The sequence below is a fragment of the Elephantulus edwardii genome, unplaced genomic scaffold (assembly GCF_000299155.1).
Source record: "Elephantulus edwardii isolate Elephantulus edwardi_28Jun2011 unplaced genomic scaffold, EleEdw1.0 scaffold00015, whole genome shotgun sequence".
In the NCBI taxonomy this organism is placed as follows: domain Eukaryota; kingdom Metazoa; phylum Chordata; class Mammalia; order Macroscelidea; family Macroscelididae; genus Elephantulus; species Elephantulus edwardii.
Window position 1 is genome coordinate 5009558 of NW_006399765.1, and position 15646 is coordinate 5025203.

The 15646-nt window shown below is 38.2% G+C and overlaps 1 protein-coding gene across 1 annotated transcript in view; it reads left to right on the forward strand.

The window, feature by feature from the left end:
* Nucleotides 1-875: 875 nt before the first annotated feature.
* The window catches only part of ASXL1 (additional sex combs like 1 (Drosophila)), a 70766-nt gene continuing 55995 nt past the window's right edge, over nucleotides 876-15646 (forward strand). The window contains exons 1-4 of the mRNA XM_006881688.1: nucleotides 876-887; nucleotides 1510-1592; nucleotides 3332-3334; nucleotides 6309-6417. Coding sequence (XP_006881750.1) covers nucleotides 876-887; nucleotides 1510-1592; nucleotides 3332-3334; nucleotides 6309-6417 — 207 coding nt within the window. The remainder of the gene's footprint in view (nucleotides 888-1509; nucleotides 1593-3331; nucleotides 3335-6308; nucleotides 6418-15646) is intronic.

Below are 15646 nucleotides of genomic sequence, written 5' to 3' on the forward strand. Positions count from 1 at the left end.
ACTCCTCCGCAACTGGATTATAGATGAGTAAGGAATCATAACTAGCAAAGAATTGAATATTGAAGTCCGAAGATTGGGGATAAGTTGAGACTATAGGTGAAGATTTGTGAGTTATCAGAGTTTAGGTGATAGTGGCAACTATATGAGACCCTAATGTTACCCAAGTAGAATATAAGAATTGAGAAAGAGGAGGCTCGGAATGAGACTACTGTAAGTAGAGCTTTTATTAAAACATCTACTTCTCTGTGTGTTGGTTGGCTTCCCTTTGTGCTATGGGTTTATACTCTCCATAGGACTGCCATTCGAAGTATACTCTGTGAGGCTGCTTGCTTTACATCTTCCTTTTTTTTTTTTTTTTGTTTTAAACTAGTCTACATCTGCCAAAGTTGGTGGTTGTAATTGTTAGAGATTGTAAGATGCTGGTTGATTTGGAGTAACCTCAGAAACTGCACAGGTACAAAAAAAATATAAAGTTTATTTTCTCCCCACTTAGGCGTATTTCTCAAACAACTCCACTTTATTTTTTTAACAGCTCTACTGCTTAAAGCTGGAGAGCTGTTATTTATCACTAAGAAAATATTGCCATGACTTACAGATACTAATATAAATGAGACATTCCATTTCTCAAAATTTTGCTTTTGTCAGTCGCATGGAATTAGAGCTTAATGTTGGTGAATAGCACATTGTAAATACCACAATTTCACAACATGGTAACAGAAGCACCATCTTAAAAATATGAGCACTAATCAAACTTCATAAGTAAAAAAAATCAGAATACTTCTCTCTTATGTCTTGCTATATATTTTGTGATTTAGCCACATTAACAGTATCAAATTAAACACTAACCAGGGTTACCACAGCCGCACATTGGTATCATGTATATAGCGGTAAGTGTGTATAGTGGCACTGCCAGCCCTAACGTTGGTGGTTTGAATCCATCAGCTGTTGAATGGGAGAAAGATGGACACTCCTCCTGTGCAATTAACTGCTTCTGAAATCTGCCAGAGAGTCAGCAGTGAGTCATTTCTGACTCAGTGATACACAACAACATACATGTTACTTGTGTATTTTGCTGTGAAGATATATGCTCATAGTCTTGAGGATTTAGAGTATTGTCACTAATTGCAATTACTTCCAGCAACTGGATTTATGTGTAACTTGGTTTCTAAAATAATTTTTAATTGTGAGAGCAAAATTGTTGCTACTGGTTTCTTCTTTTTTGCTAGTGGTTACTTCTAGCATAACTGTAGCCCCATAATACAGATTGTAGATAAAGGGAGCTCTGGTGGCCTAGTGGCAAGAAGCTGCTCTAGTCCCGAAGGCGTGCTGTTCAAATCCACCAGATGTTCTCCTGCAGAAGGAGGGGCAATCTCCTCCTGTGCCAGTCAGATCTGATTCGACGGTACGCAACGAAGGTGGGGGGGGGGATGTCTTAAAAAAGAGTTTAAAAAAAGATTGTGGATAAAAATGGAAATTGCACACTGAATCAGGACATTTCTATTTCTTCAGGTCTTAGAAAACTACTCGGATGCACCAATGACTCCAAAACAGATTCTGCAGGTTATAGAGGCAGAAGGACTAAAGGAAATGAGGTTTGTATCACTCTTGTTGCTTATCATGAAGGTTTCATAGGACATGGGGTTTTCTGTAGTTATATAGTGAAATGAGTAAGTATCCATGTTTTTAAATACATGTTTGTGTGGTGGTGGTGCACTGTCTCCAGGTTGTGGAATGGGAGTGAGTGAGCAGCCATCTCTTTCCTCTTAGGTGTAGTGGATCTCCCCTAAGCTGCTTCCCTGTGGAGTTTGGAGGTGCAGCTTGCACATATAAGCCTCAGGGCTCATGCTTTCTCATGCTTTGATTCAGTAATAGAGCATGTGCCCTTCCACACTGTACCTCTGAAGTCCTTTCTTTAGGATCAAGGGTGGACTTACCAGTACACTGATTTTCCCCACTTATTCTAGCTATTCATGATGTGGATATACTAAAATTTGAGCTGTCCTTTATTTATTATGCGCAGTTTCATAGTGAAGCAACAAGTTAGAAAAATATTAGTGTAATAAAAACTGTAGGCATAATTGTATTTTGTAATACCATCACTTCACCCTCACCTCCAAATCTCCCTCTCCTGCCCCTCTGAGCATGTTTTTTCTCCCCTTTTATTTATTTTGTAATTGAGAATACATGCAAAATATATACTAATTCAACAGCTTTTCTTATAGCATACAATTTAGTGACATTGATTTTGTTCTTACTGTGTGGCCATTCTCATCCTACTTTTCTGAATTAGCGTAAACTCATTGCCCTGTAATTGTCCTATTTATTCTTACTAGTTGCTCTTGTCAGTTTGCTCCCATGTGGTGGTGTTTGGCCTGTCAGTTAGGAGCCGTGAGTTGATTCCAACTCACGGGAACCTTATATACAGCAGAACAAAACATTGCCCAGCCCTCTGCCATCCTGTGCTTTGCTTGAGCCAATTACTGCAGCCTCTGTGTTAGTCATCTCATTGAGAGTCTTAACTATATATTTTGGTTAGATCTTTAAAGAGTATAGTGCTCACAGCAGACTTTTTTCAGTAACTGGAGCTCCAGTGATATAGTGATAAGGAATTGCACTGGCAGCCCAAAGGTTTGCAGTGCAAATCCACCAGCTGCTCTGCAGGAGAAAAGATGGACTCTCTCTTCCCCTGTGATTAACTGCCTTTGAAAACCCACTGGAGGGTCAGCTGTGAGTTGGTTCCAAATTGATGGTACACAGTAAGCTGTTGTTTGGCTTTAATAAGCCTTCAAGGAATATTTTTGTTTTCAGTTGTAAGGATTATCTCAGAACAAATTTCAGGCATCCATCCACCTTCTATGTCTAGATAATGTTGATGTGTACCGTTTAGTTGGAACTGACCCGTAGCTGACCCTCCAGTGAGTTTTCAGATGCAGTTAATTACAGAAGAGGAGATTACCTGTTCTTATGTGGAGTAACTGATGAATTTGAACCAAGTGCCTTTAGGATTGTAGCACAGCTTCTTGCCACTAGAGCTCCCTTCTATGTCTAGAGTACATGAGAATTTGAAATTTGGTTTTGTATTTGACCAAGATTCTTATATAAATGAGTCTGTGATCTGATTTATTCAGTAATGCTAGCCAGGCACCATCCATTTCTGCTGGTCTCATGGCAACAGAGGCAGTTCCTGGAGGCAACTAGCCACATATTCTATATCCTCCTGTTCCTGACTCTCCTTCTTTGACTTTTGTTCCAGGTGAATAGAGACCACTTGTTGTGCCTTGGATGGCCGCTTGCAAGCTTTTAAGACCCCAGGCAGTACACAACGATCTAGGAGGTAGACCAGAAACACTAAACACGTTATTAGGCCAATTAACTGGTATGTCCCATGAAAACATGACCCTCAACCTCCCAACCAAGGAACCAAATCCTATGAGGTGTTTGGTTGTATATGAACATTCTCAACAACTACTCTTTTTTTTCCTTCTTTTTCTTTTGGTCATTGTAAATATATATCCCACAACTTCTACCAACTCCACTATTTTCAAGTATACAATTTACTGATAGCAATTACAGTAATCAGTCATGCAGCCCTATCCTTAATCAATGTGATTTTTCCATCACCATTAACCTTTTCCTTTCCCTCCCACTCCTGGTAACCACTAATAAACTTTGTTGTCTTCATTTGCCTTTTCTTCTTAAATAAGTGAGGCTATGCAGTATTTGTCTTTTTGTGATTGCCTTACTTTGCTCAGCATAATGTCCTAAAGCTCCATCGCTACCGTAGCATCCACTAGTGTTGTTGTTCTTGTTACTTATTTTTTATTTTAAACGAGGAAGGAGAGCCTAACAGTTCTGGAACAAACAGCATATGGTTTTGTTGGTCAAACTTTAGCATCTTGAGTTAACCTTTGAGAGACAAAAGATCTTTACTTTCCAATTATCAGTTCAGACATTATTGAGTAGACATTTCGTGGGGAGGGAAGATCAAGATCATACATTTAAATAGTAGATATGCACTGTGTAGTGTTATAATTGAGTTTTATTTTTGTTTTTTTTTGGGGCTCTTTTCCATCATGCTGCTGTCTGCATTCCTGTTGGACCACTGTGCCTGTAGAAGGTAAATTAGTTTCTTTGAGATAGCTAGAGTTGAGAACATTCATTTTTGTATGTATTTCTTCCTCTTTTAGGAATTATGAAGCAATCATGGTGGCTTGTACTGAGTGAGCAGCTCTGTAATTTGTAGACAGAGGTGTAGCATGTAGGCGTCACATTGTTCACAGGAGGACTCTGCCAGCATGTAGTTTCCCTTGTACCAGAGATGGTAGCACACCCACTTGACACTCCAGATTCTGCACAAAGTTACTTTAGAGACATGGGTTCTTGATGAACCTTTTTTCCTCCCCAGCATCCAGTGTGTTCCAAAGCAGAATACGTAGTGGGTTTGAATTTTTTTTTTATTACTTTTTTTAGAATTAGAGATTATTTTTAACATCCTGCATAAGTTAGGACGTCTGATTCTGAAAAATGAAATGCTAAGAGGCTTTACTTCAAATATTTATTTTTTTTTTAACATGCTAGGGAAGAAAAGGTGTGTAGGTGATCCCTAGCACTAACACACTAGTGTCAAACTGTTACTATTAATAATGAATGTCTACTTTTGACAGCTTTATAAAAGATTGAGTTAAATACCTTCTATCTCATGACGTTGTTTTGTAACCTCTGGTTGTGACAGGCACCAGGAAACAATATGCCACGTTTTTTTGGTTTAATATTTGAGCATTACTGGATTTAAAATCCATATGACTTTTTTTTTGTACATTCACATTTAAATGATTGATTGCTTTTGGATAAATGTAGAATGAAGCTCACTTTCTGTCGTGTCTAAACTGAAAAAAAAAAGAAAAAGTGTCCATTTGGTGTATTTATTAGGAAATACTTGAAAAAGTGTGCTTGTTTTATTGGGAGGGTGTCACTGCTTCTGTGATCCTTATACTGATAATATATGGCAGTTTCTGAGCGTTATTTGCTGGGTAAAATGTAGGTGTTGAAAATGAGTTGTGTTTTTAGTTACTATTAAAATTATTGAGTAATATGTTCCATTAAAACTTTTTTTGACAAAACAAGTATGAAATACCATCTCACCTCAGTCAGAATAGCAAAATTTAACAGAACAGCAAGCAACAAATACTGGCAAGGTTGTGGAGAAACTGGAACCCTTCTTATGCACTGTTGGTGGAAGCATAAAATGGTACAACCACTGTGAAAGGCAGTATGGCGCTTTCTAAAAAAATTGCAAATAGATACCATTTGACCCAGCAATTCCACTATTAGGAATATACCCCAAAGAGACCATAACTGGCATCCAAGCAGATATATACACACCCATGTTTATCGCGGCTTTGTTCACAATAGCAAGGAGTTGGAAACAACCTAAGTGCTCGTCAACAAATTAATGGATAGAGAAGCCGTGGTATAGTCACACAATGGAATACTATGCTGCACTGAAAAACAAGGAACTAAAGTAATATTATTTAAAATGGGTGACTCTGGAGGACATTATGCTGAGTGAAGTATCCCAGTCACAAACCGACAAATACTGCATGGTGCCACTATTGTAAAACAGGACTGACCTCAGGGTTGGGGGGAGACTGAGAAAGATGGGTTCAGTAATGTATACTGCATTGAAATAGATGAGGGAGAAAACTGTTTAAGAGGGATATGTTATTAGGTATTTTTGTCATGACAGAGGTGTCCACAGCGAAGGCTGTATAGTGGAGTGGACCTGGGGGCAGGGATTGTAAAACAATGAAAGAATTTTTCTTTTACTTTTCCAAGAGGGTAGCGTACTAGGGGGAGGGGTGGGAGTGGAGAAAAATGCAACATTGAATGAATGGAAATCCAAAGTCTCTAAATTTTCATTGTAATTAATAATAGATTTTTTTTAAAAAAAGGTAAAGAAAAAACCCAGACAAACTTTTTTTGTGTCTCCCCTCCATTAAAACTCTTGAGCAACCTTAAAGATATTGACATTTGTGTCTGAATTTCTTGAGAATATGTTCATATTGTCAGAGGTGTTAACTGTGGAACCAAGATGTTTTAACGTTTCTTATCCCAGAGTAGTTTGAGTGTGATACATGTGTGTTTCATTTGGTAGTTATTTTACTGCTTTCGTAGTGGAATTATTTTGATACATCTTTTCTATATTTATGTTTCCCTTTATATAGTTTAACAATGATTTGGAGGGTGTTAGGACTTTGACTGGCATGTGGATTTGTGTGACTCTTATCCATTCTTTTGTGTTTTTACAGTGGGACATCCCCTCTTGCATGTCTCAATGCCATGCTGCATTCAAATTCAAGAGGAGGAGAGGGGCTATTTTATAAATTGCCTGGCCGAATCAGCCTTTTTACACTCAAAGTAAGTAATATAAACTCCAGCAAATTGCTTCGCAAACTTTTTTAGGGTGTTTAAGGATCACCTGAAAGTGCTTATGAAATACTTATTCTTGGACCCTACCCCAGAGATTCTGGATCAGTAAGTCTGGAATGAAGGCCCTGAGCTTGTTTCTAATAAGCATTCATGTGCTAATTGTTGGTCTTCATCCTAAAAGGTATTTTAAATGAAATGTTGTAGTGTGAACAGGAACCCCTCTGCCCACAAGTTGATTCTGATTCATGGTGGCTTTCTTTCACATTTCCCAGGCTATAAATCTTTACAGGAGAAACTGCCTGTATTTCTTTTCTAGTAATTTTAACCTCTGACATTTGATTAGCAGTGACACAACATAATGCACTGTGCCATCAGAGCCCATTAGTATGAACAAGATATTAGGAAACATTTGGTCAAATCATCTATTGTTTCTATATTTTGCTTTTGTATATATCTTTGTTAATGTTACTAAACTAAAGGATACATATGTATGGGAGTAATTATAACCATGCTTTAATTAGTATATTGCTTGTAATAATGTGAAGGGTAAACTATTGAACATCTGAATTAAGATCTCTCTGGAAAATACTTGAAAAGTGAACATATTTGTAGAATTTATAAGCTCATTAGTATTTATTTAATGACACCAACATATAGAGGAATTACAAGTTTTGGTGGCATAGTGGTAAAGAATTGCACTGTCAACCCAAAAGTATGTGGTTTGAATTCACCAGCTGCTCCATGAGAGAAAGATGATGGTTTCTTCTGTGCGATAGATACAGAACATTTAAAACACATTGAAGAGAGAGTCAGCTGTCAGTCATAACAATGCATAACAGAATTAACTGTACATAACAATTTTTTCCTATCATTTGTGATATATATTATTGTTAGGTGCCAGTGAGTTGACTGACTAGACCCTCTGAACAACAGATCTGAACCTTGTGTTCTCCTGTGTCATTTTCACTCCTCTCTGACACTTTTAAGTCCATGGCAGTAGTCACTGTGTCAGTCCATCTCTTCGAGGGTCTTCCTCTCCTTTACTGACCATCCACTTTTCCAAGCATGATTTCTCTATCCAAGGACTGGCACCTCCTAACAACATGCCCAAAGTATGTGAGACACAGCTTCATCATCCCTGCCTCCAAGGAGCGTAGTTCTCATTTATACTGGAGGTCAGTAAACTTAAGGGGCTGGATAAAAAATATTCTCAACTTTGTTGACTTGCATGATTGTAACTCAGGTTGGCATTGTAGCCGAATGCGGCTGCAGATAGTATGTAAACAAAAGGGCATGTCCCAGTAAAACTTTACAGAAAAGGTGGTCTATCAGTTTTGCTTAACACAGTATAGCTAACCAACCTCTAATTTTGATGTAACATGATCAGATGACACTGAGAATTTGTTACTAACCTTCATACTGTCCCATATTACATTTACAAATTGCTGTAGTCATTCTACAAACTTTTCCTGTTTAGTTTTGTTTTATTGATAGATTGTATTAATTACAAACTAAATCCTTGAACAAAAATTCCAGTAATCATAAACCTTGGTCTTTAAGTACACATCAAATGAATCTTACATGCTGTTTTCTGTATAGTTATTTGTAGTATTTTTGACTTGTGTCCTCCTCATGGACACAAGGCAGCATGATGTCAGGAACTGAGTCTTGGGAGAGAAATAGCCCTGAGTTCAAAACTCAGCTTTGTAACCTGAATTAGAAGCAGCCCTTTTTGTGGGATGTAAGCAGTAGTTCTTAATTGTACTCTTTATGGTATTCCTTTACATTTTTCATCTATAATTGTCTGCTACTATCATTTTTCTATTTTAATTGGTGTTAAGAGGGAGGAAAAGTATTTATCTTTGAGTACCTTGAGGAAATGAACTGAGTTTCACATATATTTTTTAAAATTATAATTTTTTATCTAACATTTAAATAATACAAATAAATATTTTGTGTTTCAGGTGAAACTTTACAAGGCAAATTACATTCCTTTTTAACAATTTTTGTACCATTTGTTCCATACTATTGCTTACAGTTTTGAGGATTTTTGTTCATTTTCATTCAGTGTTCTTTTTCCATTCATTTAGTTTCATTGTTTGGACCTATGTTTGTTTTAAGGTTATTGTTTGTCATGGGATCTCAAATAGTTAATGGTTTACAGGAGTACATACAATGTTACCTATAGGTGACATTTTATAAGTTCGTTTATTATTTGGCTGTTGCATTGAGTAGATCTGCTATCCAGGACCTCTTTAAAGTGCTAAAGAGCAAGGATGTTAATTTAATGATTAAGGTGCACCTAACCCTAATTGAAAGGGAGCTCTGGTGGCTGAGGGGTAAATATCTACATTGTAGTCCCAAAGGCACATAGTTCAAATCCATCAGCTACGCCATAAGAAAAGGATGGATGATCTCCCATGCAATTCACTGCCTCTAAAAACCCTCTGGAAGGTGAGCTATGGATCAGTTCTGACTCAGCAGCACGTAACAACCTTAACTCAAGCTGTGCTATTTTTAGTTGCTTTGTTTGCAACTGAAAGTTGGTCAGTAATAAGGAAGACAGGAGTAGAATGATGCCTTTGCAATGTAGGATTGGCGAAAGTATGAGCTGCCAAAGGAAGAAACAAATCTGTCTTGGAGAAAGTGCAACCAGAAGTGCTCCTTGGAAGCAAAGATGGTGAAACTTCGTCTCCCATATCTAGAACATGTTGTCAGGAGGGACCAGTCCTTCGGGAAAAAACATCACGCTGAGAAATGTGGCGGGTCCGAGAAACAAAGGAAGACTCTTGCTGTATATTGACATAGTCACTGCAGCAATGGCTTTGAGCATGGTTGAGATTGTGAGGATGGCACAGGATAGGGCAAGATTTTGATCTGTTCATAGGGTTGCTTTGAGTTTTAGTTGATTTGAGGGTACCTAACAACAGCAACATTATTTAGCTGCAAGATGACCTTGACCTATAGAGATAGCCTCAATTCCAAATTGAAAGAATGTCTTCTTTTATACTGTCTTTGAGCTATATTCCCCCCCCCCGTCTTATTTGTGAACTTTTCTCTTTCATGATAATTTTTTCAAAGCTACACAAATCTTTTGTGTGACACTCTCATAGGCCTGATGGCCGCTTCTGTTAATTTGTCTGAAGAAAACTTACTTAATGCATTGTCTCCTCTGCCTTTGTTTCTTGTTGCTTATCCTTCTTAGCATCATGCTAATTGGAGTTGTATCTCAGCTAATATTTCCCTCAGATATGTTGTGCTTGCTTTGAATAATTATTTCCTTGACTGATTCTGGTTAGACTCTATGCCTTGTAAGGGCAGAGTTGAAAATTAGTAAGACATAGTTCTCCATATTGCAAGTTAGAAGTAGTTTTCAGTTAATATACATAGTTAATGAAGAATTTGTGAGTAATGGCTTCATTGTGTTACTTTGTTGTTATTTTTTTTGACATGAGATTATAAATGTTATTGATTGCTGTAATCAAACTGCACAGTCTGCCTCTGCTATCTAACTCAAATCTCAAAGCTAAAAATGAAAGATGCCACTAGGTCAGAACTAAGAAATATTACTCAGTGTTCAATGCTAGTAATAATGTCGGGAGCTCTGGTGGCCTAGTGGTAAGAAGCTGTGCTGTATTCGCAGAGGCATGAAGTTTGAGTCCACCTGTCGCTCTGTCGAAGAAGGATGGACAGTCTCTTTTCATGCAGTTTACTACCTCTGAAAACCCTCTGGAGGGCCAGCTATGGATTGGTTCAAGCTTGATGATATACAGGAAGAAGAAGTAATAATAAATTAACATCATTTCATTAAGAGTGACAAATGGAATTGATGTAAAATGTTGTTAATAGAGAAACTGGGTACAGGAACTCTGCACTATCTGCTCATTTTGTCTATAAATCTAAAACTTTATTTAAAAGAAAATTTAACTTAAAAAATAAAAATGAAAGATGCTTTTGTAGATTTGGTAAATTAGGTTTATTATCTCTGACATGATGTGTTTGCTCTAGTGTAACAGTGATAATATATGAAAAACATAGGTGAAAGTGAAAGTAATTATTAAAATCCTGCTGACTGTAACCACTCTTAATACATTACTTTTTCAGATATTTATTAATGAATTAACTCCTAGTTTCTACAGCAATACTGTTTGCTTTATTCAGTTAATATGTTTGGACTTTCAGATATATTAGCTATAGATAATATCTTAATCTTTCAAAGGCTGTTACAGAATTCCAAGTTATGAATGTGTGGTAATTGGCCTCTGTTAAATCCCTCATTAACCTCACACTCTCCCAGAAGTTGTACAGATGTTTTACTTTATTGCTATTTAGGAATGAGAACCAAACAAAAAATTAAATTCAGTGCTGTGAAACTAATTCTAACAGCCACCCTGCTGAAACTGTAAATCTTTACAGGGCACACTGCCTACCTTTCTCCTGCGGGGGTGGCTTGTGGACTTGAACAGTTGACCTTTGGTTTGCAACTCATCATGTTTACATGAAATGCTACACCATCAGCGTTCTTTCTGAGAACTTTGGTCTATCTAAATACCTGAGCCCCGAATATTAAATATGTTGCTTTTTCATCCTTTAGGTTTTTATTTTGAACATTTTCAAATATATATTAAAAAAAAAAAATTCAGAGGAGTACTGCAGTGGCCAGCATCTTACCTTTAGCCTGCACGTAGATGGTTGCGAATGTATCAGGCTTGGTTTGTACTTCGCTCTGTGTATATGCAATTTTGTTCTAGACCCTTTGAAAGTGTTAGTACAGATAGAATGCTTTATCCCTAAACATTTAAGGATGTATGTCTTGATGACATTGTCCTATATAAGCACATCATATTATTTTGAATTGGCTTGCATCCAAGAAGTCATTTACATTGTGTTTTATTCATGTACATTGTGTTTTATACAGTCTTTAATTGGTGTTTGATAGTCATTCATATAAATTGTATTTTATATAATTTCTATTGATCTTTGATCTACCCTATCTTTTTTAGTCCCCATTTAATAACCACAATAATATCATCACTCTCAAAAAATGTAACATTGATGTGGATAGTATCCAATACATGATTTGTATCTAAATTTTTCTCTGCTTGCTCCAAAGACAACTTTTTATAGCTGTAAAAATGGGGTGGGAATAGAGGTGGAGGCATCTGACCTCCACTAACTTCTCAAAGGGTGAGGAAAATCCACATCAGTATCATTAACAGCTCAAGGCCTCTTTCTAGAAGTCCAGGCATGGCCCTTCCCCTCCCAGCTTTATCACTAATTCTGACTGCCCATCTCTCCCATAGCACACACTTCTTTTCTCTGGGTTTCATAATTTATTGCAGTGGCCACACAAACCCAATAGACAATACTCTTAATGAAGGGGCTTATTAAGGGTAGTGAAAGGTTGCACTTTGGGATCAGGAACAACTTAATATACAATTATTCAGTTAAGACAACCTCTCCTCAGCCTTATCTGCAGGCAGGACTCTGACCTTGACCTCTGTATGCTCAGGAAAATTTTACAAAGTTATTTGAGCTCTTCTAGAAGTTTAAAAGTACACAGCACATCCATTTTGCTAAGTGACGTAGCTAAGCAATGTAGGTCCAGTGGCGCTCATCTAAATCTTATGAGTCTGCAAATTTAACACTTTCACAAATGATAGAATGCACCCATTCTGCTAATAAGCGTCTTGCCCCAAAGACTCGTTCTCTGGTTTTGTGGCGTAGAAGCACAAAGCACTGTTTTCTGCTGGTCTCGTGATCATCTTAGTTCCATACTACTTCTCTTTTGCTTGCCTTCACTCTGGTGCTGCTTGCTATGTCTCCAGGGTCACATGAATGTCCTACGTTAGGAAGTTTCTGTGCAGGGATCTCAGGTCCAAAGCCTGTGCTAGACTTCTGTATCTTCGCTCTTGCTGATAGTGATATCGTCCCTTCCCTCCACCTCTACAATGGCTCATTTTAATCCTGGCAGGATGAGAAAACAGGCCAACACCCCACATTAGTATTTTCTACATCTTATTTTGTCTTTTGATCAAAAACAAATTGCACTGAGAAAATTTGCAGTCAGGGACCTCTCCAGAGGATTGAGATGAGAAGTAATGATGTTAGTCTAGAGGCTAAGGTGCACCTTATCTAGGCCGGTCTTCACCATTGTGTCCTGTGCGTCAGAGAGCTGGACAGTGACTCAGGATGACAGAAGAAGAATCGATGCATTTGAGTTGTGATGCTGGAGAAGAGTATTGAACATACCATGGACTGCCGAGAGAATAAACAAGTCTGTCTTCAAGAGGGTGAAACCAAGTTTCTCCTTGGAGGCAAGGATTTTAAAGCCCTATCTCACATTCTTTGGGTACGTGACCAATTGGAGCCAGTCCTTGGAGGACATGATGCTCAGAAGAGTGGAGGGACAAGACGAGAGGAAGACTCCAGATGAGATAAATTGATACAGCAAGTGGGGCAATGGGATTAGGTGTACTGGAGTCAGTGAGACTGCCTCAGGATAGGGCAGGGTTCAAAGCAATTGTACACAGTGTCACTATGAGTCACAAGCAACTTGACGGCACATAACAAACACCACCTTATTTCATGGTGCCACTCCATAGGGGAGCTCTGGTGGCGTAGTTCGTAGGGAGATGCACTGCTTACCCAAAGGCCATGCTTTTCTGGCTTGAATTCACCCCTGATTCCATGGGAGAAAGATGGGAGTTCTCCTTCCTCGAGATTTACAGCTTCCTGAAAACCCACTAGAGGGTCAGCTGTGAGCCAGTTCTGACTTGATGGCAATTAATTTTTCGTTTACTCCACAAGCGATCAGACACATCATTAGCAAACTCTCTAGTCCCCTTGGTAGGCCACACCATGTTACATTTGCATATTCTTAGCAAGTCATGTGGAAGGTGTTAAAAACTGAATCGTAGAGCTATATTAAGTAATTCACTACACTGCAATAGCTAATTTTTAAAAAAATTTTATTAGTTTTAATGAACATTTACAGAGATTTTGGGTTTTCATTCATTCATTGTTGCACTGTTTTCTCCACACTCCTCCCCAGTTCGTTCTTCTTCCCCCCCCCCCCATGTCTGTTTTAATTGTCCAATTGCCACAGTGCTTGTCAAAGCCAGTTCTGATTAATCTCCTTTGTCAATGTGTCCCTTACCATTCCCTATCACTCCTCCCTGAGAGAGACTTCACCCTGATTCATAAGGAAAAGGGGATGTCGTATTCTCTTAGCTACTTCCTGCTGAAAAGGGACGCTGTGGGTTTCAGGGTGAATGTCTTCTCTCACTACTCTAAAGGGCCCCCTTGGCAGTAGGAAACACATAGACTATTATGGAGATTGATTTTGGAATTTAGATGCACTGTTATCAGTTGTGCTTAGCTTGTACATGTTCATATCCTTGAAGATGTATCATGGAAGTGTTGCATGCAATAGCTAATTTTTTAAACCCAGTATTCTGTAAAGAATAATGTATTGCATTTGAGTTTCCTGTTTCTTTAATGTAGAGTAGTTCCCTTACATTGTTTTATTTTCATGGTATTGGCAGACTAAAGTGTGTCTTTCCAAGCCATATGTTCCATTACCTAATAAGCACACGGTTTAAAATGTGCTACATGCTTTAAAATTAAGAACAGAGTGCATCAGAGTTGGGTCCTCCCTCCATACCTGTTCATTCTGTATGCTGATCAAATTATTCAAGACGCTGGACTCTGTGAAGAAGAATGTGGCATCAAGATCAGAGGAAGATTCACCAATAACCTGTATTATTCAGATGATACAACTTTGCTTGCTGAAAGTGAGGAGGACTTGAAGCACTTGTTGCAGAAGATCAAAGAATACAGCCTTCAATATAGATTGCATCTTAATGTTAAGAAAACAAAAAATCTTTCAACTGGACTGATAGGCAACATCATGATAAATGGAGAAAAGATTGAGGTTGTCAATGATTTGATCTTATATAAGGATCCAAAATCAACACCCTTAGTACCAGCAATCAATCAGGAGACATATTGCACTGGGAAGGTCTGTAGTCAGGGACCTCTCCAAATTATTGAAGAGTGGTATTGTCAGTTTGAGGACTAAGGTTCATTTGATTGAGTCCATGGTCTTTCCAGTTGCTTGCTGTGCACTTGAGAATTGGACAGTGAATAAGAATGACAGTAGAAATTACACCTTTGAGCTGTGGTGTAGGAGAAGAGTGCTAAAAAGCCTATGGATTATCAAAAAGAATAAGCAGGTTTGTCTGAAGTGCAGCCTGAGTGTGTGTTGGAGACAAAGATGATAAAGCTTCATTTCACATACTTCATGCATGTTACTAGGAGAAGCTGTTTCTTGGAGAGGGATATCATGCTTGGAAAAGTGGAGGGGCAGTGAAAGAGGGAGACCCTCAATCAGGTGGATTGACACAGTGACTGCAGCAGTGAGCACAAGTGTGAGGATGGCACAGGATAGGACAGGGTTCATCTATTGTTCCTAGGGTCACTGTAGATCATACTCGATGGCACCTAACAACAATATGCACACGAAAGCCGACCAGTGACTAAGGCAGACTGAAGAATTGGTGCATTTGAATTATGGTGTTGGTGAAGGATATTGAATATACCATGAATTCTAGAGTGTGAGCAAATCTGCCTGTGCAAAAGTATAGTCAAAATGCTCCATAGAAGCATGGATGGCAACGTTTTATCTCAAGTGCTTAGGACTTGTTATCTGGAGGCACCAGTCTCTGGGAGAAGGTATCATCCTTGGTAAAGTAGAAGGTCGGCAAAAAAGAAGACCCTCTGTGGATGGATTGGCACAGTGGCTACAACAGTGGGTCCAGATATCACCAGTTGTCAGGATGGGTACAGGATCTGGCAGTGTTTCATAGTGTTGTTGTGATAGGCTTGCTATGAGTCGGGACCAATCTGATGGAATCTTAAAGCAACACTATTTAATTGAGTGCAAACTCTATTCCAGGAATACATCCTACTCCGTCCATTTGAGCCATAAATATGTCTTGTACTTCTGTATGTGTGAGGAAACAGCCTGAGTGTTTAAATGGAACAAATACAAATTTTTAGTTATTGAGAAAATTCACCTTTTAACATGTGGAGGACAAGTGAGGAAATTTGAGATGTCAGATAAATGAATCATTCTCAGACGTTTAAAAAGCATGGCTATGGTTCTAAAAGAATAATTTCAAATTCTTTATATTTTATGAGGCAGGGGAGGAAT